Raw genomic sequence first — 18832 nt, 5'->3', positions numbered from 1 at the left:
ATTTTCACCTATTTTATAATTGAAACAATCATCAATTTGTATCTATAAATAAAATACGTAAAACTCTAATATATTTTTTATGATTTATCTCCATAATTTTTCAAACTCTTTTTTTGCTTTCTTGCAACTTATCAATTGTGAAGTAGTTTTGGACATCTTAAGCATGTGACTCTAATATAACAAAGCAAGTTTCTTTTCCTTTTATCTCATTTTCTAATAACAATTTGAATGCTATCCAATCACAGTCAGTAATATTAAAGAACTTGTGTTCTACATATTATTCAGATGCTCTGAATGAAAGTTGATTTAAGGTGGCTAATTTGTTAATGATTTAATGTGCAATATGAGTTAGATCAATTAGATACATTGTAACTGCTATTCTAATAAATCATATGCAGCACTAATGTAGTGCTTAGTATTTGAAATCTAATTTTGTAGCTAAGCAGTAGAAGTTTCCATAGCAGACATTTTCACATCTGCTGAATGGAAAACGACATTAATCACTTGCCTTTAGTAGCTAACACCATCAGCGTCAGCTCTTCATTGAATATTGATTTACGAGCACAATCTCAAGGAGCACCACAGTTCCACAGTTCTTTAATGCAATAACCGAGGATCTTCTGGTTTAATGTGCCCCTGGGGCTACAATTATTAGTTTTTTAGCTTTATGGTACAAATACACTGGGCCATCGAACTGACCTATTGAGTGGGAATGGATTTAAAAATTGTTTTCTTTAATCACTGGGGAACTGAAAGGGAGCAATGTTCTTAAAACCAATCCACAACTCTTTATCTTTCACTTAATCCCTGAAATTTAGATACCTGTGCCTTATTTTATATGATGTTGTACAATAGCAGGATTCACATTTAATAATTTTTTGAGAACCATCTTAAATTCTTTCACACAGATCTTTTTTGCAATGCATTTATTTTTGTCGTTTTGATTTTTTCCATCTGCTTTTTTTCTTGATGCTTCTTAAAATGTATCTTTCTGACTAAGCTGACAAATATTGATTGTAATATTTCCCAATGCGGTTGTTTGTTATAACAACGTAGCCCTCCCACCAGGGCTCATATGCAAACTTGACTCATTTGCCGACTCTACTAACAGCCACGTGACTCAGTGATGAAAAGGCCACCTTTCATAAACAATATACATCCAGAGTCAGTATGATTTGGGGTTCAACCAAGCAGGAAAGTTGGGATGTTCTGATTAGTGGAACCCCGATTTGAATGAATGCTGTGTAAATACTGTCCATACACAATTATTGGTTGGCAAGAAATAACAGATTGTGCACCACAAAATTATAATGGAAGTATATTTATTAATGTCAGCTTATCAAACACTTATTAAGAGAAAGAAAGTGAAAAATAATAAAAGGACCCATTGCAGTTAGAACAGTTTAAATGTGCACATGATGTTGGAGCTCGTCTCTTCCAAAAGCTGGGTATAACCATTACAGAACTGAATTCCCATCAACAATCACTGTTAGAGCTTCCCATCTTGGACTCCTTCATCTCACAAAGTACTCCTTGCAATTGTGTCTTCCTGTCGAATTGAATCCTATGGGCATCTTTCCTGATCTTCTCTTCTCTGCATTTCCCACCACAAGATCACAAACCCCATCAGTGTATGTCACAAATCTCTCTCTAAAACCTTTTCCCAATTCCACCATTCTGATTGACTGACGCAACATCCCTAAGTTGATCATCATAGCTATTTATCTTTAGCCAAAACTAAAACATTCTACCAGTAGGACACACTGCATTTACAGAAAGCTTTGAAATGAAATACCCCACAGTATTAGCAGTATCAATCTTAACCAGGGTATTACATCAGTATACTAACATGCTTGCACCATGAAAGTAAGTATTTCTATGTCAATGGTGCTCTTCACATTTACTTTGGGTAGCAAATGAGGCAACCAGTTTGCACAAAGCAAGGACCTACAAACAGGAGTGAGAAAATTGATTACTTAACATGCTCTTAGTGATATTGGTGCAGGCAACAATTAATCTGACTAGCTCAGCTTTTCAATTGAAAAATGGTACCAGCAGCATTGCAATGCTCCCTCAATACTATTCAGTATTGTAAGCTTAGATTATAAAGTGCTGTGCAAAAGTTTTAGGCGCAAATATGTAGCTAGAGTGCCTTAGACTTTTGCACAATACTACATTTGTCAACGTGGAGCGGAGAGTGAGTTTGTAAATCTGGCAGGAGTGAAGGATGTTGGGAATGGTGAGGGTGGAGTGCCGTGGGAGAGGTGTGGGACAGATAGCAGAGAAAGAGTACCAGGGGTGGCTGATGGCTGGGTGTGCCTGCACCCACACCACAAGAAACCAGGCAAGGCCATTTGATTCCAAACAATTAGCTTATTGATCATTACAGAATGTTCCTTTGGTGCTTCCTGCTCCCTCCCCTCTTCCCTCCCCCTTTCCCAACCATGATTCCCACTCTCAGTCCTCAATAGAGACCCATATCAGAATCAGGTCTATCATCACTCACATATGTCATGAAATCAGAGGATTTTTTTGTGCGGCAGCAGTGCAGTGCAATATATAAAATTACCACAGTACTGTGCAATAGCTACATATATGCCCAAGATTTTTGAACCATACAGTATATAGGAGAATGAGGAGAAAACTTACAGAATTTTAAAAAAATTTTAAGAGGTATTGAAGAGGTGGATGATAATCCTCTTTTCCCCTGAATAGCAAAGTCCAAAATTAGCGGGCATGAATTTAGGGTGAGAAGGGAAAAGTTTAAAAGGGATCTGAGGGCTAACGTTTTCAGGGACCTGAGGGTGGGGAGTATAGAAGTGCAATAGGATCATTTAAGAGGCACTTGAATAGATACTTGAAGGGGCAAAGCTTAGCTGGATATGGGCAGAGTGCAGAAAATTAGGACTAGTTAGGTGGGTGCCAGAGTTAGCATGGACTAGTTGGGCTGAAGGACCTTTATCCATGACGCTTTGCTCTATGACTCTATCACAAAAGAAGACACTACTGTCAGGTTAATGTCCTTGGTGGACACCAGCCAACCCACAATAACACACAAAGGAGAAAGGACTTTTGAACCTGTTGGATGATACTTTTGGCTCAAAAGATGTGATGGAAAACAGAATCTTTGGCATTTAAATCCTGAATTGGAAACAAGATAGTGTACAAAAACTAAATATATACAGTATATTTCATTTGCAATAACATTAGATCACTTGAATGTAGAACCCTTGTGGCTCGTCAGATATCTGGTCTCATTGCCAGGGAATTAAGGCAATCACATTGTCAGTGTGTGCCTGGAGGACTTCAGACAGTAAAATGCTGTGAATTCCAGACATCCCACTTTGTTTGGACCATATGTTAGGAGGGACCACCTTGAAATTTTTATCTTCATATTCACCTTAACCATAGAAATCAAACACACACAAAATGCTGGAGAAACTCAGCAGGCCAGGTACCATCCACGGAAAAGAGCAAACAGTCAACGTTTCAGGCCAAGAGCCTTCATCAGTACTCATAGAAGCCATAGAAATGTTGGTTAAAAACTGGCAAAAAAAGACACCATTGTCAACTTACTTTCCATAGTGGACACCAGTCATACTACAATGCTCAAAGTTATCTCAGTTCATCAAGGTGACTTCAACTATTTACAGATGTCCACCCAGGACTGATATAGCTTCAGCCTTATCTTATGACTTCATATGGAGCTGGTCCATGGGCTCCACACTGAACTGCTTCACCTAGAATTTTAAGAACTTAGAATTTAATATTCCAACCTATTCTTAAGCACAAATATGAACATGCAAAGAAGTGGGCCATATGGTCCCTTGCATTTGGATTTAGAGATTAAGTAACATATAATTCCGTGATTAAGTAACATATAACAATGTAACTTTCCTTCCTATTATTGTTTACCAATATCTCCCCCTTCCAAAACATTCTTTCCTAATGGTCGGGATTTCAACATAGAAGCATAGAATCTGAAAGTAAAGAGGAATGCCATTAGGGTCAACTAATCCATGCCACCAACATCTAGGAGCACAATCCCGTTGGTCCTATTCTCCTGCACTTTTCAATTAAGTGCCAGTCCCCTTTGAAAGCACTAGTTGACTCAGTTGCCATCGGCTCACTGTCTCTACAGTTAGGGTACAGAAAGCTCAAATGATAACTGCTGCCAGAACTTTCCTCTTCCTTGTTTATCCAGAGCTTTGATTCTCTACCCTTTAGCCTAAGAACCCTCCACTGTTGCTTCCCTCTATTTACCCAACTGATAACCTGGGGGCTATTACCTTATGCAATTGAGCTTTTCTTCCTGTCAACCAGCCAATCTGTTAACCAAGAAATAAAAGAAAGGTGTATTGAAATACTTCCATTAAAATAGCAGGACATCTTTATTACCAAGATTTCTGCCATGCTTCTGCCGTTGACATGACAGAAAATATTATATATGCAATGAATTGTTCGGAATTAATGAAGTTCCAATGTGACTATAATGGGTGGGAGATACTTTTTCTTTCCAATCCTTTCTTAGATGGGTCTGTTATTAATAATACAGGAATATCAAGCAAAATATTATATTTCATGGGAGTCTGAAACAAAAAAACTGCTGGAAATACTGGGCACATTGGCTATCCTTTACTGTGAGATAGAAGTAAGATTTTCCTGCTTTTCTGTTTTCACTGGAAAATTTCTGATATTTACGCTTTCCCTCCTCCACATGTTTTATTTTACTGGAGGAACAGGGGGAGAGAGCAGCAGCCATTGGGGAAAATAGATGGGAAAGGAGTTTTAATCAACTATTGCAGAAAAATCATTTTGTGATAATTTTAATGATGATCCAAGATACGTCTGATTCCTTAATGTGATAATTCTCAGTTTTCAATAGGACCAGTTTGATTACTAATTGTCTAATTCTGTAGCCTTGAGAAACGGACTCTCCAGTTATGATAGTAAGGAAGCTGTTAATTTAATATTGAATTAATCACTGTCTCACTGCATGCAGTGCTTGGCTTCAGCACGTTAAATCTACTGCATGTGAACTGAATGAACTGCTGTCTCTTTGCACATTAGACCTTCTATTGGCATCGTTGTGTGTAATTGTCAAACTTTTCCACTGTCGACAGCCCCAGCGAGTGTCCCGGAACTGACGCTGAAAACAATTTCAGTTCAACACCTCAAGAAATTCTAGTTGGACAAAGGAATTCACCATCACAATGTGGAGATAAAGCAAATCTTCAAATTACAGCAGATCTTAAGTCCCCTTTATCAGCTGAAAGTGAAAATAGCTTGTGGTCTTTACTGGACGATGCTGTTTTTGAAAAAGATGCATTGAGAATAAATAATACGGTCAACGAGGCTAAAACTGTTTGGACAACAGATACGGCCCAAAGTCTGAACTCCAGTTCTTTATCAGCAGAAGGAGAGACTGCAGCTAGTGTAGCTGAGGATACATTGTCGGATCTGTTGCATCATGGTGAGCAGCTGGACGAAGCAGATGAGCAAGGCTCATATCCTTCCCCACAGGGCATAGCTGGGGGAGATCAGTTACCTGCCCAAGAGACTCAGACTGGCCTGGTGTTGCCAGTCCCAGGATGCAAAGAATCCATCACAGAAGAAAATCGTACAAAAAGCACAGATGGCCACAGCAATCTGTTAATAATGGAAACCCAAGACCCGATGTATCTGACACCAGCGAGTTTAGAAAAACATGCCGAGAATGTAGCAATTGCAGGTCACAGTGATGTCAATCAATCTCGAGGCGAAACCGGGAGTGTGCAGCTGACTGCCCCAGTGGTCACTGAGCTAAAGGAAGCATATATTCTACCGGAGGTCAACAGCAGAGAAGGCAGAGGCTCTACATCAGTCTCAGAATACACACTAAATTCATCAGACAGAGTGGCGTTGGGCAGGACTGAGCTGAGTTTGTGTTGTGAAATGGATCAACATCAAACACGTCAGGATAAAGAAGATAACTGCAGTCTTTTGGACAACACCGGAGTTCCTACAAGCATGGAATTACTTTCCATCAGCACATCAGATTTTGATCCTACTAAGCTGAGTGTAATACTGCTGCCAGTCAGTGGTGAACAGGAGAAAGCAGACTCGAAAGAGCAAGTAAAAATCTTTACGGAAGATGCAGATAGGATGGAGAACACTGGAGAAACCACCATGCTGCCCTCAATCCATCACAACCTCAGTGTTGAGACAGCAAGTGATGAGCTTGTGGCTCTCAGATGCGACCATGAACAAGATGAGAAATGCAATCTGGAGTCAAAAATGCTTTCTCCTAAAGGAGATTTGAACAGTCTTGAAATGCAGGTGGAAAATAATGTGTTCCCAATAATCCAGCAAGACCTTGCGGCATTGGAATCGACAGAGAAAGAGCAGATATGTACCAGTGATTCAAAAGGAAATGTTTGTGAGGACATTCAGGAAACCAAATCATCACTGAGTGTTCAGGCTATTCCTTCAGAGCAACTCCAAGATAAACCATTAGATATTTGCTGTGATGGCATCCAACAAGCACGAGGTAGTGAAAACCCGACAGCAGCTCCTGAAGACATTTTATCCAGTGTGCAGGGTGACACGGAAGAGTATTCTGTTCCAAAAACTAATACGCTGGCACATTGTCAGAACTCAGGGCTTGTTGAAGAGAAAGAAGTGTTGCAGGATTTCCAGAACAGCCAGCCAGCCTGCGGAGCAGAAAAGCGAGATGACGGATCTGTAAAAAGTCTTGAAGCTGGTCAGGAAGATGGGCCGCTGTCAGTTAGCACTGGTCTGCCTCCAGGCTCTCAGGATTCTGTTTTAAATGAAGGGGAAGAAGGTACACTGAATCCAAAGTTTTCCACTGAAAAACAAGCAAACATAAATAAGACAAAGAGTGGATTCTGCGAGGAGCTGTGTTTGCAGAAGGACCTGGACATAGAAAACAAGACCCTTCCAGCCATTCTCGAGATGACCCCAAGCTGCCAGACTCCTGGCACAATGGTTATTAATGAGATGCTGGTTCCCAGTATAGAGCAACAACAGGTAGACAACAGTACGCCAAAAGGGAACGTACATGAGGAGTCACCACCTAATTCACGTGTTCCTGGTACATTTACAGAGCAAGAAGCCCTGTCAGCTGCCACTGATAACCAGCAAGCGCCTGCCAACAAAATGTTAGAGAAGCATTCTGAAGAACTCCAATGTAACTTGCAGATGATGTTGGAAAGTTCCAGCGTTCCAGAAAGCAAGGATTTACCACTCAGTCATCAAGACCGTGATTCAATAGGGCCAACAGCAAGGAAACTATTAGATTTCAGTCATTTCACAGAACAAACATCAGCATACTCTGCAGAAATAGTCTGTCAAGAAGATCTGAGCAACATTCAGATGATAAAGAATATTATAATCCCAGCAGGCTTGCAGTTGCCAGCTGGCTTGGATGTGCCTGGTACAGCTGAAGTGGAGGAGTCGTCAAAGTCTGACAGTAGTGAGCAGACATGTAGCAATGAATATCAAAAGAAAGAGGCTGAAGCAAGTGAACACAGCCCCCCAGCTACTATGGAGCATACTTTGTTGTCAGAAATGGGGCACTTACCACTTGCTCTTCAAATTATTGATTCAGCAGACGCAGAAGGCGAACAGTGTTTAAGCCATGGTAAATTGCTGCAAGCAGCACAGGCAGAAATCAAAGCAAAGCCCGTCGGAGAAGAGCGCAGCTTTCAGACTGACGGGCAAGATGTGAGTTTGGAAAGAGAGGAATCAGTGCCAGTCTCTCGAATGGCTGCTGGCGTGGGAGCGAAGGAGGTCTCACCGAAACTCAATGGAGAGCCACACGTCAGTGAGGAGCAGCAAAAGACTTCTGAGGCGAATGTGTCCATGTTGTCAGCAAGCACAGACGGGGAACTGAACAGTCAGGATGTTCTGATTGAGGAAAAGTTAACAGAGAATTTTGCTCGTGAACAACATTATGTCTGTGAAAGTGAGTTCAAAGAGAGCAGTGAAAAGGATTCAGACTGTCTTTGGAAACCCTTGGAAGATGCTTTAATTTCAGAAGCTACTGAATTATCAATTAATCCTAATGCAATGGAACAGAAAGAATTACTAATGCAAAATGGTAACAAACAGTGGCAGCCACAATGCGAGATGACCAAAGAAAAAGGTTGTGGAGAAAATTTTGAGAGCTTTCAGACTGATACTGTAAAGGCTATTACCAGAAGCCTGGATCTGCCACCATGCTTAGAGAAAACCAATCCAAATGAATTTAGAGAAACATTGCTTAGCCTCACAGAACAGCAAAAGGACGAGTCAGAAGCCAGTAATTACAGTGAGCCAGTCGATTTGCAACCCAGTGAGGAATTATCTACCACAACACAGAACTTTGGTTCAATGGCTACAGAAAGTGAAAAGTTGACTCCGAATTATTCTGACAAACAGGAGACCATACAAGGGAAAATGGAAGGAAGTATTTCCGAAGAGGAGGTATACAGCTTCTTGATTGATCATGATGATGCTACGCCAGAAGAAATGGAGCTGCGGCCTGTATCTGATCATCCTGTTGGCAAAGGACTGAGAGAAACGTTAGTGACATTCACTGGTGAAAACCAGAGATCCTGCAGTGAAACACAACAGCAGGATGATGAGGGACTCCAAGAAGATCCTGAGGATACGTTACCATCAATAAGCAGAGGATTAGCACCAAATCTTGAGGATGTTACAGCAGAAACAGAGGTGTCATTAGGCTCTCGCCATTCTGCAGAGCAGCAACTAATCTCTGACACTGAATTCAAAAATGGACTTGCTGAACAGAACTTGCAGTCCCAAACACCAGCGGAAAACGATAATCCTTTGCAAACCATGGATTTATCAATTGACCTAGAGAAACCTGATGTAGAGGAACAAAATGTTCCAGTACCATGGGTCAACAGACAACAGGCAGAAAGTGGGATAGAAGAAGAATTCTATGATGCCGATGAAGTAAGTCTTTTCAGTGATACTGTAAACATGTCAGCCCCAGAAGCCTGGAACTCTCCAGCCAGCTGTCAGGATGATGGTAGCACAAATATAGAAGAAACAATGATTGGATGCAGCAATGAATATCAGTGTCTGGAGGAGAAAAGAAAACAGGAAGTGGCAGGAGGTAACATTCCATGCTTTCCGACTGTTGCAGAAAACATAGAAGATAGTTTGCATCTGAAAACTGCAGTGTCAATGAAATCACTTCAGGATCCCAGTACAATTGAAATGAAAGAGAAGCTTCTGAGTTTTGATGTTAATGGAAAACAACAAGTATCCACAAGAGGAACAGAGGATGACTGCGGTAAAGAAAATGTAGGTGGTTTTCAGAAGGATGAAGAAAATACTCCAGAATTCACAATGATAGGATTGAAGGATCATTATCCTCACACCGAATTATTGAGCGAGAGCTTGATTCATTCTGATTGTGACATAGGGCGTCAGCAAACAAGTGGAAGTGCAACAAATTGTTGTGCTGAAACTATGAGCAGTGATCCAGAGGATAGGAAAACCTCTCCCCCAGAATCTGCCAGGATGGTGCAGGAGCTTTCCATTCCTCTGGAAACTGAGACATCACTGGGATTCATTGAAGAACAACAGATCCACACTGGTCCAACAGAGGAAAGAGCCCATGAAGATGAAGTGTGTTGTGTTATGAGTGTTAGTGAAAACGTACCCTCCCCACCACCCTTGGAAGTGCCAGCTGGCTCAGGGCATTACTATAAAAGGCAGACAAAGGAAGAGGTACCAGAGTTCAAAAAATGCAGTGATGAAATGAAGGAAGAAGATATACAAGGCTTCCAACCGATCACATCAGATGTCCCCTTGGAGACCACAGAGTTAATTCCCACTGTTGTGACTCAGGAAACATCAGAAGAGAAAAACACATTACCTGACTTCATTGACGAACAGCAGCAATTTTGTAATAGTGAAGCAAAAGGGCATATCTATGAGGAAAACTTTTGGAGGCATCAGACGGTTAAAGAAAATATTGTTCTTTCAAAAGTCCCTGAACAGTCTCCAGAAGAAATTTTACTGCCAGTTTTTAATGAAGAATGGGAAAGTGCTGCTGATGACAATGCTTCTGAAGGCAATATCTGGAGCTGTCAGATACTTACTGAGGATGTTGTACACACGGGAGCCCTGGAGTTGACAGACAGCCCTCAGAATCTTGAAGGGAAAGAAAAAGAGACATTAAATTTTTGTGGAAATTTGAAAGAGGAACCCGCAGTCAAAAATGATTCAAATGAAAATATTCAGGAGGAAATCATGCACGTATCAAAAATAAGTATAAAAGACACTGAAGTCTCGGTTGATAAGCAATTGGCAGCTTGTGCACAGGAACTTAAACCAGCTGTTCTGCCAGAGACTGTAAAAGGATTAATTAATGAATATCAACCTGAATTCTTGGACAATCTTCACGTTGAGCGTGCAAATAATTTCTTTCCAGAAACTATTAATACAATATCTGATACTCAGAGTCCTGATGTAAAAGACATGAAGAAGATATCAGCTTTAAATAGCCAGCTGCAGATGGTATGCAGCTGTGCAAGTGAAGAGGAAAGAGTTTATGGAAAATCTGTGCAAAGCTCACAGAGTGCTCTGGAAAATATTATAATCCCTGAAAGTATGAAGTTGGCAACAGCACTTCAGGACTCTGACATCTCTGAACCAATAGTTTCCACTTGTGATCAAGGTAGCAGCAGAATACATATAGAAGCCAGCAAGAATGAGGATTGTATGGAAAATAATTCATATCCAGACAACACCACAATGATACTATTCAGCCCTCCCAAAAAGGACAAAATCGACTGTATGGAGAAGTTATCAGATGTCAATTGGATTTCTGAACAGCAGAAGTGGAACATGTCAGAAATTAATGCATTCAAATTGGACACCAAAGCAGAGATTGCTCCACCTTCAGAAACTATAAAATTGCCACCCAGCTTGCAGACTCACAAGCTGGATACTGAGCATGATCATTTATTGGCCTCCACTCCAGAAGATGACAAGAATGAAATCAACTTTAGAGACCTAACAGAAAAGATATTTGAAGAAAATGTGAGCAAACTTAAAATGGATGGAGAGAGAAAATCCTCAGAAACTTCTAAACTGACCCTGATGCCTCAGGACCCTAAAGAAGTGAAAGTCAAGGGAACGTCAGTGGATTTTAAAAATGAGCAACAGGAAGCCTGTAATACTGAGATTAAAGAAGCAACTGATCTACTGATTCCCACAGAGAGTGTATCAGCCCAAGAAACTGTAGAACTGATATCAAATGCTCAGGAATTTGGCATAGAGGATGACAAAAATAAATTACTGGATTTCAGCCTTGGCACTAAACAAATAATGTGTAAAGATGAAACGAAAGTAAGCAAAGAAAATGTATTCATTGATAAGACAGTTCACCCAGAAAGTGTGACATTGTTATCTAGTGTTGATACCGGGAATGAAATGCAAGAGACTGAAAAAAGTTGCCTCAGTGAATCTCACCAATTATCTGTCACTGAAACAAAAGCAGACCCATGCCCTGAAAATGCACATTGCCCTGAAGCCATAATTCCTGAAATCAATAAATATGCTTCAAGTTCCTTGCAATCTGGAGAAATAATTAAAGATGATAATTTAAGCCAAAAATATGACAGTGAGAGACATGAGTCCCTGGCCACAAGTGGAAAAGAGAGTGTTTATACAAATAGTGTGGGAAGTATGGGACAAGGCATGACCTTTGGAAAAGATTCCAAGATGTTTCCTTGCCATATGACCTTTCCTGAAGCTGTGGAAATGAACAACTTGTTGACGACAACTACAGCGAATGAGCAACTACAGGCATATGATAGTCAAATTTCCCAAAGCATTTGTGAAGATAAGATAAGTTTGAAGGTGGATTTTGATCAAGGAAATCATGAAGTCCCAGTAGCAGAGAAGAAAGAGATGGTCCAAGTTGAATGCACAGATTATAAAAGACATGCTGCATCTCAGGAAACTCAACCGACAGACTCCATGGTTATCGAAAGCAAAGAAGTTGGCAGCATGGCTGAGCACCTGCTCTTGTTGCACACCAGAAAGTCACCAGAAAGCTGCCTGCAAAATAATGCTGATGAGCAGGAATATACGATGGATGTTTTCCCAACAGAGTGTTTGACTGGAGTCGATCAAATGCCCATAAAAGAAAAGCCTTTGTCAAACTCTGAATTAGAAAATGATGTTTTATTTGAAGTTGAACAAACAGCTGCAGAAGGTAGATCCCTCAAAACATTAACAGATGTGAAAGAAGATGGGTTTCTACTGGCTCCATGTGCAAACACTGAAGTCAGAATATCTGAGGAAGGACATAATGAAAGATTAAAGTCTGAAAGGTACACAGGTTCTTCCTTTTATCTTTCCAGTATAAATGTATATTTATTGTTATTAACAGCTTTGAAAAGACTGTAGGCAATTTATTTTATAACCGATCTTTTTCCTGCCCTCTATTGACTGTAGTTCTTCCACATCTATCTCTTCTTCACCTTCTGGCCTTGGAAAGGATGGCGCGAGTATAACTTGCACAGTTGCAGCAGATGCTCTGGATAAAGGCATCATGTCCATAAGGTAGAGAGATTTGATAACAATTGTGCCAGGGGGAATGCAGTATAAATTATTGAATATCTGCACACAAGGCAATAGATCTTAATGAAACAGAAAGAACACTTCTAGCCCATTGCTTTTTGTGCTATTCTTGCTGGAACAAGAAAATGAGGACTTCAAACAATAGGAACAGGCAAGACCAGGACCCCTCTGCCTTGCCCTCAAATTCAATATGATCAAGACTGATCTGTTCCAGACCTCATCTCCATAGCTCCCTGTTTTCTGAAATTTTAAAATAATCCGTCTATTTTGTCTTTAAATACCCCCAAATGATCTAGTAAAACAAGCAAATTCTAATGTTACAGGCTGACTCCCTGACACTAATGCTTGTACATTCTTCAACGTTCATAGTTCAAAGTAAATTTATTATCAAAGTACTTGTATGTTACCATATACAACCCTGAGATTTATTTTCTTGTGGACATAATCAATCAATCCAATAACCATAATAGGATCAATGAAAGATCGTGCCAACTTGGGTGTACAACCAGTGTGCAAAAGACAACAAGCTGTGTGAATATAAAAATAAATAAATAATAATGAGTAAATAAGCAATAAATATCAAGAACATGAGATGAAGGGTTCTTGAACGTGAGTCCATACGTTGTGGGAACATTTCAATAATGGGTCAAGTGAAGCTGAGTGGTTATCCCCTTTGGTTCAAGAGCCTGATGGTTGAGGGGTACCAACTGTTCCTGAAACTGGTGGCGTGAGTCCTTTGGTTCCTGTACCTCCTTCCTGAAGGTGGCAGTGAAGTGAGAACATGTTCTGGGTGATAGGTACCCACTGATGGATACTACTTTCAATGACCACACTCTGTGTAGATATGTTCAATGGTCGGGAGCACCTTATCTGGACTGGGCCGCATCTACTATTTTTTGTAGGACTTTCTATTCAAGGGCATTTGTGTTTTCATACCGGGCTGTAGTTTCCCCCTTCAACATGTGTCTGCCTTTCTCATTAACAGTCTGCTTCGATATGCAAAGCAATTTCTATTAGCTTCTTTTACTTAAAGATGATTAATTGTCACTCCATCACGTGGACATAGTTTATTTTTAAATCAAAAACCATCATTAGTTTTGCTACTCATAAATGTTATAAAGTGTAAAAGTGTCAACTCGCTGCAGATGTTCAGTGGCTATTAGGATAGATAGCTTTTTAAGTGCTGAAGCTATTTCTTGCATATTGAGCTACATCATTTTCAATCATTGTTCTTATACAATTTCTTGTTATTCTTCATGAATTTAAAAGCATGTAAAGTGTAGTTATTTTACGTCAAAGAGGTTTCTTTTTGAAGGACACATCTGGAGCTTATTTTACTCCCACTTTATACATTTTGTCACATGCAGGTAGTTCCCCTTGACGCTTCGGTCAATTGTATCAGACAACCTTTATTGATTTGCAGCACTGGTTGAATAAACAGGTCTTAACCAGTTTCTGCATTGGTGAATGCAGTGCTAAAGGTGCCCAATGTTTCATTAATTTCACAGGACATTGTGAAAGTCATTACGCATTGAGAAAGTCATTATTTAATGCCCTTGAAGTGGTAGAGACAAGTCAGCTTCTTAAAATGCTGCAGCCCTTGTGTGGAAGGTGTTCAAATGATGTAATGGAAAGAATTTGCATTTGGTAATGATGGTATCTCACCAGTATTTGGTAATGGTAGTACATTTCCAAGTCACACTGGTATGGAACTTTGAAATATACCGGTATGTTTCTATGCTTCCCTTGACCTTCCACGTGGTAGAGGTGCAGATCTTTAGGAGATGCTGTATCTGTTTGCTCAGTAGATGATCTGGGTCTTCAAAGTTCACTTATTATCTAAGTGTGTATACTTTATGCAACCTTGAGATTCATCTCCCTACAGGCAGCCACAAAACAAAGAAAACCAAGGTGCATTAAAAAAATACAAACTGTGCAATCAGTAAAAATAAGCAAATAGCATTCAGAACTGAAGTTCACAATAGTGAGTCACAGACACGATGCCAGGCATCACTGCAGCTGATTCAGGAGTCGATGCAGGCCACAGCCTCAGTTCAGTGCAGAGATGAGTAAACCTTGCGGAGTTGCGAGCTGAACCAGCCCATCCCTCACCTCCAGCCCCATCATCTTGACCTTTTCAATCTGGCCTGGCACATAAATCATCCAGACCTTGGGTTGTTCCTTGCTCTCAGACTCAGATCTGTTCCAAATGCTGATAATCAAGACCATAATCAATTTTCAGATATTAACACGGCATAACATTTTTTAAACATTATTAAACACCCATGGTTAGTACAGCTTCCAGAGGATCTTTCATGATGGTTCTGCTGCAATCTTTGCGCTGTTCACCTATTGCTGTAACATATCACCTGGCTGATAGAGTAACTCGGCAGGGGAATTGATAAAAGATTTATCATATGAGTCATTTTGCAAAATTATGAGCAGTGAGATGTGGGCACGCCCCATCACCCAGGACATGCCCTCTTCTCATTGCTACCATCAGGAAGGAGATACAGAAGCCTGAAGGCACACACTCAACATTTCTGAAACAGCTTTTCCCCCATGCCATCAGTTTTCTGAATGGACATTGAACCCATGAACATTATCTCACTACTTTTTTCCCCTCTTTTTGCATGACTTATTTAATTTAGCTTTTTAAATATATATTTACTGTAATTCACAGTTTTTATTATTATGTCTTGCAATGTACTGCTGCATAACAACAAATATCATGACATATGCCAGTGATATTAAACCTGATTCTGATTCCGAGATGAAGGTAACTGATCGGTGTTTTCCCAGTTATTATTTCTTTTACACTACCTCTTCTGGTGGGTTTGCATCATTTGTTTAAGATTAACTCCATTTACTTCTTTGCTTACTCTGTCCTGAAAACATTCATTTTTGCCTGAGCTGTTTACTTGAATTTCAAAGGGATTTCTGACCTTTATCTTCCATTACTGATGGTTCTTTCTGAACTCACATCTGACAAAGTCTTGCCCTGGGAACGGTTTCCCAGTTGAATTCCTAATGTTCAGCTTGCAACTCGTTGATAAATCAGGTTTGACGTGCTAAGAGACACCAAGCTATTTTCCCCAAGCATCAACAAAGTGCACGGTGCTTTCACTCCAGCTCCTCCTACTGTGTAACTAAACCAATGCATGAGCTCTGAGGTGGAATCCATATTCTTAGTTGTAGATTAGGAGAAATTTGGGATTTTTCATGCACCCTGGAGGGCAATTGTGACTCTGTAAGTTCAGGGCTTTTATTAATTTCAAAGTCTAGTGATACCGCAAAACACCAGCGAAAGATGCTACACATGCAAACTGCTAGTGGAATGTAGAGGCCAGGCAGCATCTATGGAAAAGAGTAAAGAGTCAGTGTTTTGGACTGAGATCCTTCATCAGGGCTCACTCTTTCTCCACAGATACTGCCTAAGCTGCTGAGCTCCTCCTGCATTTTGTGCGTGTTGCTCAGATTTCCAGCATCTGCAGACTTTATCGTGCGTCGTATCATATCTTGCATGATAAGATATCCTTATCTTGCAACAGATCGTTCAAGATCTGTTTTGAGAGATTTAATTAACTCCTCATTACTGTTATATATTTTCTAGCTGCTGATTTAGACAGATACATTTCTTACATTGTTAGATGGGATATTAATGCCACTCCTAGCCACACACACTTTCACTGGTGGCTGTGAGCCCATACTTCGAGATTCTTCCCCTCAGCGGTGTTCCATCATCAGGGAAGATGTAATGATGGTTCTTGATTTTTTTTAAATCAACTAAGTCCACACAATGATGTGACAATCAACTTTTAAGTAAAGGAGGGTAATAGAAATTGTTTTGCATATCGAAGCAGACTGTTAATGAGAAAGGCAGACACATGTTGAAGGGGAAACTACAGCCTGATATGGAAACACTGATGCCCCTTGAACGAAAGTTTTTACAAGAAGTATTGGATCTGTCCCACTCCATCACGGGTAAAGCCCTCCTCGCTACTGAGCACATCTACACAGGGAGTTGTCACAGGAAAGGAGCATGCATCATCAGGGACTCCCACCACGTGGTCCAGGCCATACTCTCTTCTCACTGCTGCCATCAGTAGGAAGGTACAGGAGCCTCAGGACTCACACCAGCAGGTTCAGGAACAGTTACCACCGTTCAACCATCAGGCTCTTGAACTAAAGGGGATAACTTCACTCAGTGTCACTTGCCCCATCATTGAAATGTTCCCACAGCCCATGGACTCACTTTCAAAGACTCTTTATCTCATGTTCTTGATATTTATTGTTTATTTATTATTATTATTATTATTATTATTATTATTATTATTTATTTCTTTTTGTATTTGCAGTTTGTTGTCTTTTGCACGTGGGTTGAAAGCCCAAGTTGGCGAGGTCTTTCGTTGATTCTATTATGGTTATTATTCTTTGGATTTATTGAGCATACCCACAAGACAATGAATTTCAGGGTAGTATATGGTGACATATATGTACTTTGATAATAAATTTACTTTGAACTTTGGATCTTCTTTCTCTTTATCGTTATATATTTTCTAACTGCAGATTTAGACAGATGCTTTTCCTACATTGTTAAATGGGATATTATTGTAAGTTCCAGCCACCTAAATCTTCACTGGTGGCTGTGAGTCTGTGCTTTGTGATTCTTCCTCTGAATTTCTTTCCCTTGCTATTTCTCTTTCCTCCTTAAGACTGCTCTCTGACCAAGCGTCTGGAATGGGTTTGATGCATAAACTCACGAGGTACACGATGGCCAGAAGGTTTACTGGATTCAAAATATGTATATATGAAATTAGACTGAAAAAAATACTCTGCGTATCTGAGACCAGCAATGGAATGTGCACGTCAAATACTAAAGTGAATTCTGCAAAGTGCGTGAATTTTAATAATTTAGAACTCGGCCCATTCCTTCAACATTCTTAGGAGCAAAATGACTTTCTAAAAGCTACTAGAATTACTACTTATAGAAACTTGTTTAAAGTGCCAGGCAGAGGTGGTGAGATGCACTGCCGAATGACCTCTGTTTTCATCTTGCTCCTATTACTTAGTAATCCCTTCAGCTACACTTTGTTCTCACCAAACCCGCTTCGCTCTAAAACGTCAGTATTACCTTTTTCTGTTTTGCATCATCACGTGGTTTAATGATGGCTTTAAAGAGAAAAGTCGCTCTGAACATCATGCCATTCCTGGAATAAACAGCTTATTTTGCGAACTTAAGAAGCGTTCGGAGCCTGCTGTTCTTGGAGATCCACCTCCTCTCTTGCAGACTCTTCTTTGCTGTCCACCTATAAAATACAGTACAGCTGGGGTCACACTTTACTGCCGCGGAGACCGAAGCTGCCCCGCTGTGTATTTGCTGAGACAACCATGGGAGCTGATTACACTCTTGGCACTGTTCATTTGAATCAGATAGGTTTTATTTTAGCCATGTATTACGATTGAAAAAGAAAGAAAACATTTTCCAACTTTCATGGATTACAGGATACCATCCAATCAAATAATCAAGCTTAAGATATGAGTACATTAATTTAGTCGAAAACAGCAAGAGTGACAGATATTTACAGTAAACATCGTGAGTGCAATCCCAGAACCTTACATCATCCTGTGTATGCAGGCTTTTTGTCTGCATCTCAGTCTCTGAACTGTAAATTAAAATGGGTGGGTCGACTGTACGAGTACTGTACATGCTTGTATCCAGCTGACCCCCCCCCCCCGGTAGTTTCAAATATCTGAATTGCACTTGTTGGTTGTCAGTCAGATGCTGACCTTTCATGACAATGCAGCAGAGGAGGAGCTTCCGTCAAAAAGGCTCTAGTTTATAGCCAGTGGCCTTTTGTGTGAGTTGTTCTTCAATGCACTTCATTCAAAAATTGCAGCTTAAAATGTGGACTTCCCTAACTGTTAAATGGTTGACTGTAAGCGTCCTTCTGCATTGTTTATAACAGTAATGCACTCCCAGACTGTCGGAGTTTAGCTACTGGATTTATTAACTGTTTGTGGGCATCACACTGTGAGATTCAGTGCTTCCATTGTAAGAAGACCATTTCATTTACGACGTATCTGGCTTGTCCCTAGGTAAGCTCCATAGAGTTTCCGTATGTTTGAAACAAGTAGCTAATCCGTCTAAGCAGAATTGCAGCATGAGATGATTTTAAAAGATGTTTTTATATACTTCAGCACTCTACTGTAAGTTACCCCA

General features: G+C 40.2%; 1 protein-coding gene across 9 annotated transcripts in view; it reads left to right on the top strand.

Annotated features, from left to right (window-relative positions):
• LOC140715456 (uncharacterized) overlaps positions 1-18832 on the top strand; it is a 274016-nt gene that overhangs the window by 90973 nt on the left and 164211 nt on the right. For 8 of the 9 annotated variants that reach the window (XM_073027670.1, XM_073027667.1, XM_073027673.1 and 5 more), the window contains 2 exons: positions 5124-12359; positions 12484-12591. In XM_073027670.1, the coding sequence (XP_072883771.1) occupies positions 5124-12359; positions 12484-12591 (7344 nt within the window). The remainder of the gene's footprint in view (positions 1-5123; positions 12360-12483; positions 12592-18832) is intronic. The other variant, XM_073027672.1, reaches the window with a different exon arrangement.

The sequence above is a fragment of the Hemitrygon akajei genome, chromosome 23, assembly GCF_048418815.1.
Source record: "Hemitrygon akajei chromosome 23, sHemAka1.3, whole genome shotgun sequence".
In the NCBI taxonomy this organism is placed as follows: Eukaryota; Metazoa; Chordata; class Chondrichthyes; order Myliobatiformes; family Dasyatidae; genus Hemitrygon; species Hemitrygon akajei.
This window is presented reverse-complemented; position numbering and strand designations above follow the sequence as displayed.